Source organism: Macrosteles quadrilineatus, unplaced genomic scaffold, assembly GCF_028750875.1.
Source record: "Macrosteles quadrilineatus isolate MER2022 unplaced genomic scaffold, UCM_ALF_1.0 Scaffold_2__2_contigs__length_208266976, whole genome shotgun sequence".
NCBI lineage: Eukaryota > Metazoa > Arthropoda > Insecta > Hemiptera > Cicadellidae > Macrosteles > Macrosteles quadrilineatus.
Window position 1 is genome coordinate 136,887,864 of NW_026542595.1, and position 19,575 is coordinate 136,907,438.

At 35.6% G+C, this 19,575-nt stretch overlaps 1 protein-coding gene across 2 annotated transcripts in view; it reads left to right on the top strand.

Annotated features, from left to right (window-relative positions):
* The first annotated feature begins 1,029 nt into the window (after positions 1-1,029).
* Positions 1,030-19,575, top strand: part of LOC128987516 (xylosyltransferase oxt-like) — a 31,600-nt gene continuing 13,054 nt past the window's right edge. For both annotated transcript variants that reach the window (XM_054408398.1, XM_054408397.1), the window contains exons 1-12: positions 1,030-1,206; positions 2,711-2,910; positions 3,893-4,089; positions 4,861-5,017; positions 5,370-5,512; positions 6,797-6,990; positions 7,412-7,611; positions 13,920-14,104; positions 15,015-15,307; positions 15,755-15,860; positions 17,843-18,045; positions 18,890-19,015. In XM_054408398.1, coding sequence (XP_054264373.1) covers positions 1,030-1,206; positions 2,711-2,910; positions 3,893-4,089; positions 4,861-5,017; positions 5,370-5,512; positions 6,797-6,990; positions 7,412-7,611; positions 13,920-14,104; positions 15,015-15,307; positions 15,755-15,860; positions 17,843-18,045; positions 18,890-19,015 — 2,181 coding nt within the window. The remainder of the gene's footprint in view (positions 1,207-2,710; positions 2,911-3,892; positions 4,090-4,860; positions 5,018-5,369; positions 5,513-6,796; positions 6,991-7,411; positions 7,612-13,919; positions 14,105-15,014; positions 15,308-15,754; positions 15,861-17,842; positions 18,046-18,889; positions 19,016-19,575) is intronic.

Below are 19,575 nucleotides of genomic sequence, written 5' to 3' on the forward strand. Positions count from 1 at the left end.
TGAAAACCGTCTGTGGCAGTTAGATTGATGTATCTTTAATTCTAAAAATGCTATGAGAAGGGAAGGAAACAAGTCTATGACGTAGGAAATAATGAAGGAAGTGGTAAGGCTTGCAGTGCAGAGCGTGGGAACTGTCTTTGGCAATTACATTAATATATCTGCAATCCTAAAATGTTATGGGAAGAGAGGGAAATAGGTCCACGACGTAGGGGGTGGTGAAGGAAGTAGTAAAGGTGAGCGTGTTGAGTGTGGGAATGGATTAATGTATCTGCAATGCTAAAACGCTATGGGAAGAGACTGTAGACTGTAGGTTAAAATTATTTCGAAGCACGAATCGATACATTATTCGATACATGCAATCGTTTTTAATAGAAATTCACAACTGAGTTGACAACAGCTGATTTTTACTCCATAGAGAATAAAAACTATTTTTACTCCATAGAGAATAAAAACTATTTTTACACCATAGAGGATAAAAACTTTTTTTACTTCCTAAAGAGTAAAATTGCTACTTTAGACCCGCAACGCATGCATTAAAACGACTGGTATTACCGCAGTATGACCAAAACAATATAATATAAACCCTTGATGACTCCGCTCAATTTTGTGGATGCCTCTGCAAACGCCACCTAGTTATTATTATTAGTGTGCTCTCTCCTTAATTATTTTAGATGCCCAAGGTGTACAGATTTGAAAGGATGGTGTTTTTGGCTTCTGAGGTCATTAAAACGAAAAATGATATTTGTCTCTGGTCTAGCCTTCTCAAATTTAGGATATGATCTTTGATATGGTCAACAATACACACTGAGAACACGCACGTAAAATGTGATACTTTTTGTCGGCTGCTATATTGTAATAAAATAACTAGTAATTTATCTTTCATATAGTACTAGCTCTAGAAGTTTTTACTAGATTAAAATCCCTGAAGGCCTGGATTTAGCTGTAGCAGAACATATTTGAAACAGAATAAAAATAAAATGAGAGGTTATAAACAATTATAAACAAAAAAAATAAAAGTAATAACACAACATGGCTACCACTAAAGAACTTGATGTCAGGTGGATCCGAAGATATAGAATATTTTGTTTAGGTGGATGTGTTATATGCGTTATTCAAGTCTTCCTAGCTTATATATTTTTTACAATTCATGCAGATGATGGAAAAATTCTTGGGAAATATATTATTAGCAAAAAGGCTCCTTTGGAGGTTAGTTTTCTCTTACTTGATTTGAGTGTTACTAGGCCTAGGTCTAGTTGTAGTAGTATTTTGTCATTGATACTGTCCACATTATATTATTTTTTAACTATCCTAATCATTATCAGAACTGATTAAGTCATCATAACTAATCAATTAGGCAGTTGGTAATAAAATAAGCCAGTCAATGGTAGAAAACCTAAGGGCCTAAAATCTAACTCTTACTAACTTAATAGACTAAGGTAGTTTTTAAAGTGAAGATGTTGTTAGGCCTAAATAATATAAATTAATATTTTAAAATTTGAATGCCAGTCTGAACCCTATTTTCTACCAGTCCACAATTAAGTTAGGCCTAACATCAATCTCTGAGCATACCGTAGGCTACTGTAAAATTACCCTTTTACCACCGTTCAATTTAATTATTAATGAAAGCCCAACTGCTAATTGTAAGTGTTAACTTATTACATCTCTATTTGTCTACATTTTAATATTTGAAAACGAGATTTGTACATTTTTACCGATTTCTGTTTGTCTTTCCATGACACCAAACTCACTTGACCAACCAAAGAGAAGTTTAGTCAAAGATTTGTTATAGTTAGGTAGGTTACTGTTGGCTTACTGAGTAGGCTAATAGACATCCTTTTGTGATCAACGATGGTCTTAAATGTTAGGGCTATCTAGGCTACACAAGAGCTTTAAAATACCACTTCCCTCTTTAACATAAGTTGTGTGCTCATTCAACTTGTTTTAAAGAACAAGTCCAAGTCAAGTCAAAACTATTTATTCCGTTAAATAAAAACAATCATTACAATCATCGTAAGTAACTTAAGAGGAATTATTCCCTCGAATAGACTATTGATCCGTGATGGGGGGAAGAAGCAGATACTTAACTTAAGTTAATGCTGAACTTACGACTTAATAGACCTAGCATTGGCCTGTTGTGATTTGCTACCCTCCTCATACTTGCATAAACATTACCGCCATGGAATCATGAATTGTGTTTAGGCAAAATAATGCAAACTAAATTAAGCCAAAACTTGAAGCGAGGACGATATATGTATCAAGTAAATAATTTACCAAGTCATTTAACTTATTTGGTCAGGTTTACAATAATGCATTTTCTATGCCAATGAATATATAAAAGTACAATTTGTCTAATAAAATAGAAAATAACTTAAAAAAGTGTTTTCATATGATGATGCACTTGCGCATGAACAATGCACAGTTCATACTTAAAAGTTACTTGATTACTGCATCATATGTGAGCTACAAAGTCAGAAAATATTGCATTACATATAATAGCCTACTTCCAAAGTTCCATGTGCCTATGACCACCCACCCGTTAGTGAAAACCTATCGAACATGGTAGGTTTAGTAGCATACTCCTTGATACACACACCATGTCATCCATCTGGATACCATATTAATGATATTTTAAACCGTTTACAATTTCGTATTTAACTTACAGAATAGGCCTACATGTTATTTCTAATTTTGTATTCTCTTTTAATTTTAGCTATTTGATGATCGAAATGATGTCGAATCTTCAAGGAGGTTTAAAGAAGGGTTAGATGATGATGAAGATGATAGCCCCGGAAACAGTAATGCAGTTGAAACGAGATTAAAAGTTCCACCTGATAAAACTGAAAGTAAAAATAGAAACAAAGTGCCTGCAAAATCAAAAACAGATTCTCACAGTCCAGATGCCACACACCGGTAAGTTCACATTTCCTACCTAATTGAAGTAACTCCAACGTTTTGTTGGATTCATAGGCCTACATTTAGGCCTAGTAAAATTTACAGTATGGTAAACTATGTTAACTAATGAAATGTTAAAGAATATACCGGCTGTTATATATACATAAAATAAAACAACTTTTTTGTGTATCCAGAATCTAGGGCTGCTTTAATGAATGGGTCAAGGCACTGGGGCGTAAGAGGTTTTATATTTGTCAGGGCACCCAGGGGAGGGGGTGCAATTATTTCTCTGGCACATAAAGCGACACAAGCAAACCGTGGGCCTACCAGAATCTGCAGATTATGCAGCCAAATTGTTAACCCTTCCCATAATAGCCCCTATATTAATAAAAACTATATATCTCAACTTAACATATCAATTATCAATCATTGATATGTGGACCTCACCAATGTTGCATCATTTTAACCCAAATATAATTGAAGGATGAGTGTGGAATGGAGTGTAATGTTCTGTGTGTAGCTTAGTTACTAAGATCAGCTGTTTCATATAGCCTACCACAAAGGTATATGTTGTGTTAAGATTCACATAATGCTGCAAAACCGTAAATTTGAGAAAAGCATAAGCCGCACACGAGTGTGAGATTATACAGTTGAAATAATTGAGCAGGATGAACAGCAGGCGTGGTTCGTTTCTGTATCCATGTTCAGCTAAAATTCATACACCAAATGCATCGTTTGATAAAGTCATAATGTTTCTCTGGTAGGGAGAATTATCTTGAGAAATGTAAATACTTTGTCAAATATAGGATTTTCAAATGTTATTAAAAATGAACATAACAGGCCAATAATTTTAACTTTCATCCAAACCAAAATTAATTGACTTAGGCTAAGTTAATTGATATTTTCAAGAACACTAAACGTTAACAAATACAGTAGGCCTATCTAAGCTTGTCTTAAGCACAAAATGAGACAAAAGTTTATTTAACCTTCTCTTTTATAGCAGCAATAAAACATTCAGTCTTCGGCTAGAAGAGCTTGATTTCGTGCCAATGTGTGAGATCACAGGTCGGGAGGCTGTGTCAGCCATACATCGCGCAAAGACGCAACATTGCAAACAGCTCTTGGCCAACATCACGTGCCTTAACCTGCAAGGAGACTTGTATCCCCATCAACTTCCACACCTGTGTCCTAACAATGGTAAATACTGCAGCTGATTATGTGTCTAGCCTTTAAGTTGTTCATCCGCCACAAGAATGTATAAACATGTTCTCAAATAATGGTTTACGTTACCTGTGTTCCTGTACAAACTATTTATTGTAGTGTTAATCAACAATAGCTTTTTCGTGTTGTGGAAAATGTACCACATCTTCCACGACTTATTTTCTACCAGTGTTGTGTCTTGTATTGTATGTTTTGTGTGTGAATGCTATGTTTCATGTTATAACTGTATTGATATTTTAAACTTTCTGAAAAACTCCACCTTGAGGGATTTGTATAATGTAAATAGGCTATCTATATTTTGTAAGTAGCTGTAATTCTAATCAGGTGCTCCATTTCCGTCGGTACCAAACAACTGTAGGCTACTTATACTAAAACAGATCGTTCTGTCAGTAACCCAAGTAGGTAACATAAATTTTTATTTGAAGTTAGGTAGGCATTTTTGGTAAAGAGCTCATATGCCAGAATAGATTTGATTTCAGAGAGGATATGAAAAGCACTCTTTACTGTAAAGTAGGTTTTAAGTAATCTTAATAGGCAACACAGAAATAAACTCTCACAAAATTAAAGTAATTCATATTAACTTACAACTTTGTCAACTACGGAGGTGGTGTAGGATGAAGTAAGTTTAGTGCCAACTCTTGGATGAAAAAAGTTGTACTGTATTATGTTTTCAATTTTCGGGTACAGATTGTGGTAAACCATTGCTCTTGTCAAAAATGGTTTTATTTCTGGACATTTTTTCCTTAGGAATGGAAGCAGGAAAATTGCTGGGATGTTACAAGGACGAGAAAGCCTTCCGTCTGTTGTCTGGCTACTATACCAATCTGAAGACAACCAACTCTCCTCAAAACTGTATCAACTTGTGCCTTCAGTCTGGCTTTCCGTATGCTGGCGTGCAGTATGTGTAAGTCACCCATCAATTGATCTAAACCAATACCACACACTCCGGCAAAATCTTTTGATGAGTCATTCACTGTTATTAAGGCAATTTACACTCAATCCACAAAGTTTCAGTACCATAATCGGTACCACAGCTCAATTTTAATTTACAAAAAGTAGTTTTTTTGAAGAAAATTTGCAATTAAGAGAATAAATCGGTGAAATTTAAAATATAATATGTAAAATAATTGTAATGTAAAACAAATTTGTTATTGTACTTAGGCTAAGTATTTCATTCGGGTTTAGAGATTGACTTGGCCGAGCTGAGCTGTAGTTATGTTTTACATTGCTGACAGTGTTGTTTGTTTTGTTGGTAGCAATGAGTGTTTCTGCGGCAACGACGAGCCGCTGTCCACTGCTCGACTCCCAGACTCGTCGTGTAACATGAAGTGTCCTGGGGACCCTAGGGAAGCTTGTGGAGGGTACTACACCATGAATGTCTACCAGACAGGGATAGCTAGTGAGTAACTAGAACATCTATACTTGAACATCTTACTTGTTGTAGACCTGAAATGCGTAAAGGTACTCGCATAGTAGATGTCCTAGTACCTCTATGTAGAACAAATACATGGTGTCTTCCAGTGAAGAGATCACTGTGGAGGTGTACCACCCTGTTTACATAGAGGTATAGGACGGGTTATCTCTCAGAAACAAAATACAGAGAACATTGAACCATAGTTCAAGAACTCAAATCAAATCAGTTTTATTTCCACAATATATAAAAAATTTACAATTTTTCAAAAAAATTAAATACGAATAGGCCTATATATAGTCTTGAAGCATTATACAGTACATTGTTTACGTAAAATAATTCTAGTAAAATTAAATTCATAAAGATATAATAGTATAAACTTAAATACTAGTTGAAATATGTTTGCTCCGGCTACCACTGAACTGTACCGCAACCACAATGGTACATACAAAAGAGGGGGCGAGAGCTTAGACTATTCATAGGACCAGACATTCCATCCCCATATTTAAGTTGTTTACAGTTTTAGAGTCAAATTGGATGTAGTTGAATCGACGACTGGGACGGGTGGCGTCGTCCTGTAATCCAGCTACTAGGAGGTCATGAATTGTGGATATTTATAGGCATGCACTGTGGATGCGATACTCTCTGGTGTGGATTAGTGTCCGCACAAGTGAGTAATACGACTATCCGCAGTACTATCCTGATAATTAGACCAATTCGTATATACCAAGGCAAAAATGTGGTTCGGATTCCACTATAAACTGTAGGTCCCTTTGTTGCCATTAGCTGTTTGGGCTATTAATTAACAGCTGTGTCTAAGGAATATGTCGGCCTTAGTCACTAACAAGACTACAAGATCGCGCCACTCATCCTACACTCATCTCCATTCATACTTGGCTTAAAATACCTACTTTGTATGGTCGCCATTTCATTGAAAAGTATTAAAGTACCTATCAACAGATTGTGTTGATCCAAATAACACATTTATTTTTAGGTCAACTGATAAGACTACATAGCAAACTATAGTATGTCACATTGAATATCTCAGCAACACAAACTAATAACGAATATAGAATTTTAGACAGTAGCGCACCCAGTGACTGGTTCATTCAAGTTTGTTCTTTTTGAATAACATTTATTTCAGCTTGTCTATTGATGGAATGTCTACTGCAGTATCCAAAAATGAATGGCAAGATGCATTAGAAGAATATGAATATGTCGACTTATTGGCTGCCTTCTTCTTTCTCAATGTAACTTGACTCTTGTTTGCAGAGTTTAGCGCACAGCCACCCAGTGAACTGCGGCGTGACGGGGAGGGAGAGAGGGCGGAGGGCAGTGAGGGCGTGTCTCGACCCGTCAGAGTTGCCTTCCTACTCACTCTCAACGGCCGAGCTGTGCGACAGGTCTATAGACTTATCAAGGCTCTCTTCCATCGGGACCACTACTTCTACATTCATGTTGATGCGGTAAGTAAGCTTGAGTGATGTATTGAGTGAGACATATCACCTGTTAGAGTATTTAAATCCCGATTAGCCCTCTGTTGCATAGTTTCCTTCGTGTGCCTTTTATATCTAGTCTAGTTAGGATTAACTTAGGTCTAAATGTTGTTAAGTATTGAAATTATAACAAACAAATTATATAGACCAGATGATAGGATTGACAGTAGCCTAAATGTCTAGTTACTGGTAAAAAACTAGATACTGTTGTAATTTACGGTATTCTCAATAATAATTCAGTACTAGGGGAGCATTGCTTGTTGTATTTGAGAGGTTAAAAAAACATATGCCTACATGTCTACGATTTCCATAATTATAAAATTCTGAATAAATATGTAACAAAACAGACTTTAGTTAGAATCAGCTGATGTAGATTGTATTGTCCTGACAGAGACAAGACTACATGTTCCGTGAACTGTTGGCGCTAGAGATGCAGCTCAGCAATGTAAGACTGTCTCGCAGACGACACTCTACTATCTGGGGAGGAGCTAGTCTACTCACGATGTTGCTAGAGAGCATGCGCGAGCTGGTAGATGCTGATTGGGAGTGGGACTTTGTCATCAACCTCAGCGAATCAGACTTCCCTGTCAAGTAAGTTTGCTCCCCCAATGTTTGTTTACAAGCTGGTTAATATTTCTTAATAGAGAATTGGAAAATGTTGTTTAAAAAACTATTTTTTCAACGTTAAATTCAGCTCAGAAATAGACTTAAGGACTGTTCGGACGTATTAATACTTTTTCGGAATACGTAGCTGACGTAGCTCTTAATGTAATTCATAGAGAGTGTTCACACCGGCGTATTAATACGTGAGCTACGGAAGCTACGGCGCTGCCGCTACGCCGGCTAGCTACGCATAGCTCGCATAGCCGAATACGCGCATGCGCACTAGCACACCGGGCTGTCACCACCACCCTCTCTCCACCTCATAATTAATTTATAAGTGGTAAATGTTGGACTATAACATAGAAATTCACTATCACTTAAAAAAATCATTACATCGCATTAATCAATCACATTAAAACTAGACTATAACATAACAATCTTAAGGCAACTTTATATGGTCAATATAATAATACTTCATCATACGAGTACCTAATGTCCACTAATTTTGTTTTGTTTATGCTTGCAAATCTCCTTATCAAAAACAATGTCTCTAATAATAAGGTTTATAATGGTTCATATAGTGGGCTGACATTTTTGGAACATTAATGAATTATTTCTAGACATAGGGGTCCTACTGACACCAAAGACCATATTACACCATATTACACCATGTTTTATTATGTAATCCTTTTTTTGAGCAAAATTATTGCATGTTTTCTGGTAATATTTTTTATATTATAATATAGCACAAATCTTATAGTCTACTATATACGGCCTAAAATTATAGTGAAATATTTTTGTCAACATTAACATATTAATCAACAAACTTTTCAGGGTACTATAAAACCTGCATTTGAACCGTAGAAATCTTAACTGAAATTCATGAAACACTAATAAAAATAAACAATAAGTTAACAAATACAAACAAATATAAAATAATATAATAACATAAACAAACAACAAACTGCTCCCTGGCAACGTAGCCGTCAGACGTAGCTGCGGTGTGAACAGTGCACTGGCGACGTATTAATACACCGAATACGTCTGCAGACGTCTGGCTACGCCGGTGTGAACAGGCCTTTAGGCCTCTTAAGTAGGCTACCTCTGTAAAATCATGTTTAGTTGATAGGTTCTGTTCTGAATGAGGATCTACAATCCTTGCTTGCTTAAAGAAACCAAATCCATTTAAAATTTGCCCAATCCACAACAAATATGAATAAGGCTATTTAATATTACTGAAATTAATAATATTTCAACATTTCAACTTAATATTTGCCAAGAAAATTGCAAACTTTTTTAAGATATCCAATATATATATATATACAGTTCGTATTGCATCAAGAATTGAGATTATAAATGTTTCCTACCATACATGTCTGTTATAAATAAAAAAAACTAGTGGAAATTTAAATCCGCCTCTATCAGCTGTTGGATGCTTGCAATGTACAAACTTTTTTCTTGAAGTATTTCTTCAGCTTCTTTTAACTTGTTGTTTTGAAGTAAATTGTACACTGTGAACAAAAACACAGGTATTACCTTTAAAAACAGTCATAGTTTTGACCTTTATAAAAAGTAGGCATAGGCAAATCCAAAAACCACACCCAAACATTTTTTACGAATTTCTTACCAAAAGTTTGACCAATAGCATCAACATAAATATCAAAATTGTTAATTGTTGACTAAACGAAGTTGACTAAACTCTGGTTAATTTTAGTCAACTTTTATTACATTGACGCCAGTAGCATTTTTCAGGGGAGGCAAAGTACAGTCTATTCAAGTAACGCTCTTTCAGAGATCAGTCCAAACTCAAATGGGTGGTTTCAACTTTTATTTAATAGTATTCAGTAAAATGTTATATTACCTTTAAGAAAAGTTTCAAAGCCGAGGATGTTTTCTAGTTGTGCTCTTCTGCTCTCAATTTCATTGTAGTCTAGTATTTTACATTCAGTACTGGACTCGGAGTCTAGATCTGGAAAGTAAATTTAACAACTTATATATTGTTTAATACCATTAATGGAATTACAGTTTTTCAACTTTCTTTATATTCCTACGTTATATTTCAAATGAAAGCCAACTAGCTGGTAAAATATTTTTTCAAAGGAATAGACTTCAGCTAGCGTACTCGAGAAAAGTCTAGAGGCTAATAGAAATAAAATAAAACAACACAAAACATAACACTGATATTTCTTCCTGATGTAGGACTTCCTCAGAGTGGATTGAAAAGAAAATCTTAAAAACAATTTTCTCTTCAACCTACTTTTTGTAGAAGTCCTAAATAAGGATGAAATATCAGTATTATGATTTGTGTTATTGTATTGTGTTTCTATCAGCCTCTGGACTAGAGGCAAGCTAGCTGAACTATATTCCTTTTGAAAAATTCCTTAGCCTCTATTTTTATTATGCAGTTCAATGAACTTCTAGTAAGCCACAGTAAAGTAAGAAACAGAGGATACATTCGATGGTATACTTAGTTGGTGTCTAGCACCAGTCACTCGTGTCTAGAGAAAATTCTGTTCCTCGTCCCCTCCCCCTCTCCTTTCCCCCCTCACCATCACGTTGTACACTGTACAGTGCTCACGCTGTAGGAAGACCATGTGCGCTACAACTGCTGTAAAACAGTGCTATGTGGCCATCTTCGCTCGGGCTCTTCCTTGCTCGTTAGAAGTACATTTCTGCCTCAACATACCTGAGCTAAAAGCGCATGGTTGACCCATAAGCTTGTATCCTCTGAACCTATATTACTTCTCTGTGAGTGAGCAGTACATTGGTCAACCGATTTTGCAACAATCACTTGCAAGTTTTCTCTATATTTTTGATTGTGGCTACAGTACTTAGTTGGCAAAAACATCATAAATAATACTGGATGAGTGAAGTAATTTATTAAATATGTTTTCACACAAAAAACTGTACCTGCATTTGCAACCTTTTTTACTTTGCAAAATAAATAATTAAAATTGTACAAGTTTTATACTTTACCTGATGTTGAAATAGTGTTTGATCTTGATCCTCCAAGATTCATTTCCTTAAGATCTTCAAACTCAAAACTTTCTTCATTCAATACATCAAGCTGTGGCTTACTGTTCTGTCCTACACAATATTTTTGACTGTTACATGTCTGTGGCAATATTATCAAATCAGGCAAATTAATTGTTTGTGTAGTAAATTCTCCTATAATGTTCTCACATTTCTCATCGCTTGAATCATCAACTTCTGGTTCAGTTCCTGTTTTAAAATCAAGACTTTGTTGTGAATTTCGGTTGACATCTACTTCTTTTGGACTATCGTAATCTTCAGCATCTAGGTTTTCTACCCTTATAATGGTGTAGGTTTTGTTAAGTGTAGATTCTTGTAGTTTAGTTATCGTTTTCCAAGAAGGCTCAAAAACAGTGACTATGTCTCCAGCCGATGTGACTTCCATTTTGGACGCAGTCATCTCCAGTTTGATATCATTTAGATTAATTTTCTGTTCAGTATCTTTCCACTTCATCCTCTTCTTCTCTTTTTGTGGATTAGTAGCATTGCAACCTTTTGTTTTCAACATTTCTATGACTTGTTCACTGTCTTTAGTTGAAAAAATGTCCATCTTTTCAGGCTTTATTTGAACTGTTTTTTGTTTTAAAGATCTGTGGTAAAATCTTGACTTATAATTCTCTAGTCTTACTTTATTTATAAGATTCTTTTCTGAGTCATTGTGGATTTCATGTGTTTGTGCTCTAGAAATGATTTTCCTGTTTTGGAGAATTTCAGCGACCAAAAGTTGAGAACCCAAAGAAGATTTAAATGTTTCTTCAATGTCGTTGCTTGAAATTTTCTGTGGATTGAAGAATGAGTCTCGATTGTTTTCTTGTTTCTGCATACTTGCTTCATTTGTTGTGGCATCTTTTGTTTCTTCTTCATAATGTTTGTTCAGAGGTGGAAGCTTAGCACTTTGATTTCCACCCTTCAATCTTCCTGAGTTCAAATTATGTGATTTAGTTTTTTGCCTCAGCACAAGATGGGTTGCAATTATGTTTGACATGAACTTGTCCAATCGTCTAGAAATAAACGGTCTCCAAAGAATATTGTTTACTGAGGGCCTCTCTTTAGGATTTACCTTAAACAGATGAATCATAAGGTTCCTAAATTCAAAGCTGTACCTCAGTGGCAATGGAGGATACGTTCCTTTCACAATCTTAAACACTAAACTCTTCACATTTCCTGCACTAAAAGGTTTCCGCAGTGTAGCCAACTCGTACAGTACACATCCCAAAGACCAAATGTCACTTTTACTATCGTAAGGTTTGTTTTCACATATTTCTGGTGATAAGTAGTACGGTGTACCGACACAAGTTTTTGCAAGTTCCATCGTATTTTCTAGGATTTTTGCAATTCCAAAATCGCCAAGTTTAACGATATTGTTTCTCGTCAAGAAAATGTTCTGGCTTTTGATGTCTCTGTGGAGTATCTTCTGGTCGTGAACGTGTTTCAGAGCCAGGCATATCTGCACAAACCAATCGAGGATTTCTTCTTCGGTGAAGTAGCATGATTTTAGAGAGTTCCTTCTTATCCTACTTGCCAAGTCACCTCCTTCACAATAATCAGTCATGATGTACAAATTCCCATTCTGAATAAAGGACTCTTTGTATGATATAATGTTTGGGTGCTGCAGCTTCGTCAAAACTCTCACTTCACGAAGTGCCTCTTCCCTTCCCTTTGGTGTCATTTTAGAAATGTTTATTTCTTTTGCAACACAGTTTGCTCCAGTTTTCTTGCTAACCACTAAGTATACCAGCCCAAAAGAACCTTCTCCGATCCTTCTGTCTCTGTTGTAATTATCCATTTTTTATTTTTTTATTGACTAATGATACATGTAGTTATCCAGTCCATCACTAAATCTTGATGCCATCATATCACCTGTTCACATAGTCAGCTGTTACTGACTGTAGTAATCTTATACCTTTTTCGTCTAGTTGTCCATCACTGACTAAAGATTAGTTGATACACATTATTGATTACCAACCGTTACTGACCAGTGGCAGTTTGTTGTGAGTTGTTCCCTGGTTACTATCTGTTTGGGTTCAAAGTAATTGGCCTGAATTTTTTATGATTCGTGAGGTTTGTTGACCAGATTAATCAGGCTTATTGCAATATAATGATGCATTTTGTTTATTTCATTTTATGCTCCCCAAACATGGATTTTCTTTATCGCAAGAATATAAAAAAAATAACAAAAGTTACAGAAATAAACATTTTACTCACGTAAATTATTATTTATTAGCTGATGTTTTCGCAGGTTATAAAAAATAATACATACATTTGAACTCTTATTCTTTTAGATATTTTATTTTATTTTACATTTATTTCAGCCACATAGATGGGTAGTGGAATATTGATCATATTGTTTGATTCGTAATAATGTTCTATATAATTATGGAGAGATAAGTAAAATTTGAATTTACTGACCTAGGCAAAAATCTTGTGGTTTCCAAAAGATACATGAAGTGGAAGAAATGAGAAACCAATTGTAATATCTGTAAGTGTTTATATAATCATGCTGCTTTAGGTTGGATAAAAATATGTTGGAATTGGGGATTTAACTGGATGGAAAATTGGTGTTTGTTCATAAATAATCACCTATGTTTAATTTTAATGCTTCACTCTTTCTGCGATTGGATGCGTTAGGCCTACTGTGTGATAAAGTTGTTGGTTGCTTTACCTAAAATTATGATGGTAACCTACCATGTTCTACAAAAGTTTATAAAAAGCTATGAAATGCCCTTTTTTACTTAATTTTTTTAGATATAAAATAAAGAACTAATTATAAAGTGTTCCATGTTTTGATTGTAGCCTTCTATAAATAAGTATGCACCGACAAAATTTATCTGGGTTCAAATAATTTGTGCTTTGCATTAGAACTATATTCAAGCTTTACAATGTGATTTAATTTCTCTGAATTTTATATAAACTGTTTTGCTTTACACGTGAATAAAGTAATTTTATTTTTCATTTTGTTCTTAATATCTTGATTGTTAAATCTTTACAAAATGCATCTATTCCCAAAAGACAAAATAAAAATAATACAAATCTTTATACTCACCTAAAATGTAAAATTTGTCAAAAATAATAACTTTTTTGGGTGGCTTGTTCCTGCTTCGACTCAAATTCAAACATTGAATATAATTAATTCTTTACTTAACAAGATTTTTGTCAGCTTTACATTGTGCTTTGTTTCACTTACCATTCAGTCTAGTCTTGTTTTTCTTCTCATCTTCATATTTTTGCCACCACAATTGGCTAAAGCCGTTTTTATTCTCCAGGAAAAATTCCCAACTGGTGGAATTCTTGACGTCCAACAGAGATTTGAACTTTGTGAAGTCGCACGGGCGGGAAGTGCAGCGCTTCATCCAGAAGCAGGGGCTGGACAAGACGTTCGCGGAGTGTGAGGCACACATGTGGAGGGCCGGAGAAAGACGACTGCCGTGGGGAGTGGTGGTGGATGGAGGTGAGTCTGAAATATACGTCTTTAGTGTTTCATGTGTTTTTAAATCATTAGTATTTTTTTAATTTTTTGTACAGGAACAGTCGAAACCCTGGTCTTGGTAATGTGAAAATGTAACATTTACCTTTTGTTTGACAGAATCATTGATTTATTTATAGACCAATGGCAATAAAATAGGTCTAGAATTTAACCTGTTGGAATCAAACAAGCAAAGCAACCTTAAGATTTGAAAATCACATGGCTACTTAGAAAATTTTGTGTGTAGGCCTAGTTAACTTTGGTGGTGTTATTTTAAGGGGTACTGTGGGTTTTTTTCATGAGTAGTAAAAAACAGTTTTTGCCCAACAATTTAGGATTTACAATCCATAATTCTGCCCTCAGTTGAGAAACTACCTAAAACGTAATAAGATTAGTACCGTACTAAAACCCAAACAAAGCTTATATCAAATAAAATCAATTTATTCCAAAAATATAAGTATTATAAATATGTATACTAAGAAATACTCTGAAATTAGGTCCCTGCAAAGCAAAGCTTGCATGGATTACTGTATGAAATCTGAAAATTCAAAAAAGAAAAATCATAAAGTATGCCTGATAAAAAACTTATCACTAACTTTATCTTGCATGCGTCGGGAGATTCAATGGTTAAACAAAATCTTAAAAACTCAGTGATGCATAGATGTCAGCTACAGAGCTGCAAATTGCGCCATTCTGTTCACAAATTATGCCAGCAAGTAGCGAGGAGCCTCGTTGCGGCATTCAAGCAAACTAAGGATTCATACACCAAATGGCCCTAACATAAAAAACCACCCTCATAAACTGGACCTTGATTTACTAGGAAAGTTAGAATTGTTGGATGATTTAAAATTTTTTAAAATCCTATTTTAAATCTCTTGACCTGATGACTCAACAGGCAGTGACTGGGTGGCGTTGAGTCGTCCGTTTGTCACCTACCTGACCAGAGAGCCGAGGGACGACCTGATCTCCGGTCTGTTGACGGTGTTCAAGTACACACTGCTACCGGCAGAGTCGTTCTTCCATACGACGCTGCGCAACTCAGAGTTCTGCGCCAGTTATGTGGACAACAACCTGCATGTGACCAACTGGAAGCGACGACTCGGCTGCAAGTGTCAGTACAAGCATGTGGTGGACTGGTGCGGCTGTAGCCCCAACAACTTCAAGACTGAGGACTGGCTAAGGTTACAGGTACGATGGAGTGAATCATTTTAGTAAGAAAACATGTGTTAAATTGTTACTAGCCACTATGGAAATTTCAGTAGCTTTTTGATGGTTTGTCACTGGACCAAGCTTGATCATTTGAGAAAAATTACCCTTGCCAAAGAAATAGCTGCTCTTAGTCAGTAATAAAGCTAAACAAGACTTTTCACGCCGCTTCACTACTTTTTGATACTAAAGTAGACTTATTATCTGTTTAGATCATCTGTAGCCAATTTTGCTATTGATAAATTATTATAGTTGAATGATCCACAGAGTAGTACAGTATAAAAGATTTTTCTTGCTTAGTTTTTGTTACCATCTTTTTTTAATCTTTTTTACCATCTTTTTTGAAAGATGTATACAATAAATTGTCTCGTCAGTTTGGCCTTGGTTAGAACTTGAAATCAATTTTCAACACTGTTCTTTTGATTGCAGGGCACTGATCCAAGGCCGTTGTTCTTTGCAAGAAAGTTCGAGCCTATAGTCAACCAGGAAATCATATTCCAACTGGAAGAATGGCTGTATGGACCTTATCCAAGTAGTAAGTGGTTGAGATCATTTAACTAGCTTAAATACAACTGTAGTTGTACAAATTTATTGTAATACTACTGTTGCTCTCTATTTTCACAATCAAGTATAATACTGCTTAGCTTTTTTAATTTGTTAAATTAGTGGTTGCCATTACTAATTTAAGGCCATATTTAGGTTGGTAGCATTCAGCAGTTTTTTATGAAAGAAATTTAGTCTCAAAATATTTTAACTAAAAACTTATTAAAACCATTTGAGCTACTGACAAAGGTAACTTAAAACCATTTAATAAAAACTTATTTGTATTTGAGTTTTTATGAACAGTTTTCTACAAAGAAAGTGTTACCTGATGGATTAATTCTTTTAAATCAGATTGTACCTTTAGAATTATTTAAGTTGGTAGGATAGTTGGCGATAGAGTAGAGTCCCGCAAACTCGGCGTAATGTGGACTGGAAGGGTGTTGAGTTTGTGAAATGCTGGGTTAATGGGAACTAGTGTTAAAATAACAACAATACAATTTTTAAGCTTTTTAACCACATTTTTTATTAATATTTATATTACAAGTCAGTATTAGGTCATCAGATATAGCACAACAAATCCTTGGTACGAGTTGTGAATGATTTGACTTGAGCTGGCTTGAGTCCATGTTTAACTCGGACAAAAAAAATCACTAATTTTCTGAGCCAGGTGATGGCCGAGTTATCCAGACTGCCGGGTTATCGAGTGCCGAGTTTGCGGGACTTTACTGTAATAATAAAAAATAAAATGAATTTTGGTTCTAAGTATCTATGTCGCAATGTTGCACTACTAAGAGATAAATCTTTTCTTTTATTTAAACAACCTCTTCCTTGCTGTCCCATCAAATACAAGGGGGTAAAAAACTGGAATTCAATAAATATAAGGATATTTTTACAAATTATCAACACTTCAACCTTACCCTTCAAAGTACTCTCCATTGGATGCTAAGCGCTTGTCCGGCTTATCTCTACGGTTTTTCCATTATTCAAAATAAATTTGAACTCATTTTTTGAGATGGCTGTCAGTTTCTCCCTCGGTTTTTTTCTTTACATCTTCAATGGTGTAAAATTGTTGTCCTTTCATGACTCTTTTTATCCATGGAAATACTTGGAGTCAGATCAGGTAAAGAAGGACTAAGGAATGTGGGGTAGCACAACCATCTTGTTTTTGTAAAAAACAAGCGAACATCATGGAAGAACCAGTCATTTGTCTGCTTCGTGTCGGGTCTTTTTTGTCAAACACTGTTGCACAATCTTTGTTAAACTTCAATGAAATTTCTAATAGACAACTAGAAGGTAAAATAGGACAAATAGGGGAAACAAACTCTAATTGAACAATGCCTTTGACAAAAAATAAATATGTATAGCTTTGTGCTGTTGTTTGATTTTACCTGACAGCATTTCTTTTGTACAGGGTGACAATGGCTTCTTCCATTTCCTTGACTTTTGCTTTTTCTTTGGGTCATAACCACAGTCATTTTTGTTAGCTATTTTCATCATTAAAACATTTTAAGTGCATTTTTGTCCCGCAAAAGAAAACTATACAGGTACTCAATGTTCACTTTCTTACGCGTCATCGTAAAAACAAAACATTAGAAAATGGTGCCAACAGACAAACACAACTAACTAGCTGGACTGCAGCAGCAGCACTGGACTGGAAGTGAGTTGCACTACACACGCCTAGCGGCTGAAATGTATACTATGACAGCACCTCGGCAATGCTATTCCTGTTATTTTTCAGTAGCTTACCTAACCTCTTCTAGTTACTAGGCATATACAAGGAACGTATCATGGTAGTAGTGAGTTTGCATAGTACGAAAATTAGCATTACTGACAAATATTAGTGCTGGGAATGGGACATAAATTTAACTTATTTATTTGACAACAATTTTCTCACAATGCTGTCCAGCAAGGTTGCTACAGTGGTTCTATTGCAGTGTGCACAACAGTGCTAACAGCAAACATTTGTGTGCACAGATGTGAGCAGTCTGCACAGTTACTGGGAGAGTGTGTACCACTACCAGGATGTGTCTCCGCAGTATGATGACACTCTAGGCACTGTGGCTGCCTCACTGACACGTCACGCCACCAGACATCTGAGCGACTCTGCTGTACATTGTAGCGTCTCTGCAGTCAAGGTGTACGAGATCACCTCCTACTTACACAATGACTACTACAAGGTACGGTCATAGGACAGCTTATCATCTCATGAACCCATTTTTCTTAGATTGCTCAAGGAATGGATGACAGTAGGAATGTTTTCATGGTTCTCGGGGTTTTGTCCAGGACACGAGTTGAGAGTCTTTTTTTCTGGGACATTGGGGTGGAAACTCTTACTTGGTTTTGTTTATGACAGGAGTTAAGGGAGGTTTCCTTGGTTTATCCTGGACAGGGTTGAAGTGTGAAATATCAACAGTTGGCCAGAGGGGTCAGTTCGGGTCGGAAATAATTTTTGGGTCAAGCTCGGTGTTGAGAAGAGCCAAGTCGAGCTTTTACTTTGGCTACCGCAGAAAGCAGCTTCAAAGTTGGTCAATAAAAAATTAAGGATTTCCCCAAAATCGCAGATGATGTTTATGGTTTTGAAGTCATTGTGGGAGATGATGATGTTGCCATGACTGCAATAGACTTTCACCAAATCACTGTGACCAATGAAAATGTTTACAATTTTGCCCTGTCTATGGAAGATGTTCTAGATGAAAATATGCTGTATTCGCAGAACACATTTATGATTTTCTCGTGACCGCAGAAGATGATTGTTCTCACCGTATCCACAGAAGATGCTTTTGATTTTGTCTTGACCTCAGAAGACGGTCACAATTTCACCCCAACTTCGGTCTAAAATTTCTCATCTGACCTGAGCCGACTTTAAGCAAAAAGAGTCTGGCCAGCAGACCCCTAGTTTCCTAAGCTTGTTCTGGTACAGGATTGGAGTGGGAAAGATTGGTTATATTGATCTAGGACAGGAGTTATATAAACATCCTTGCAGCGTTTAATTTACTATAACAATGATTTGTCATTTTACAGGGCACTTTAATTAAGTACTCAGCCAAGGTTAAAGGACAAGATAACCTAATGACGTTAGAAACATGGTTTCGTCCTCAGAGCAATTTCACTGTCTTGCACAACAGTGGGTTTGCGCAGAGAATCAAGGTAATTGTCTTGAAAATGTTCTTGGACTTTTTATTTAGGGAAAATGTTTAAATGTGTGTAATTACAATGTACTTGATAATATATTCTAATAAATTCTGTTCAATTCATTCATCACAGTAATTGAAGCTTAGCAATGGTTTTGTGAATTGTAGATGCAATTTGTGCACCTAGTATAAATACAATAATATTATTGATGTTTTAGTATATATATACACGATACAATTAATTAGAATATGGCAGCGTTTTGCTACAGGACAGTTAAAATTCAATTGATGTTTCTGTTTTTCCTCTCATATCAATATATAAATTAAATACTCACAAAAACTTATGAGATTAAAACAAACCATAACAAATATTAGTGTTCCTCATAGTGACAGACATAAATATTTGTTGAGTAAGTGGTTTTTTTATGTTAGATGTGGGTCTAAAATTAAATTACCATTTATTAGAGATGGGTTTGCATTAATTATAATTGAGTACTGGGCGGTGATGGCGAGCATATTCACTAGCATGCTCGATCGTCTGCTGGAATCACCGAGCATATTCGAGAGCATGCTTGA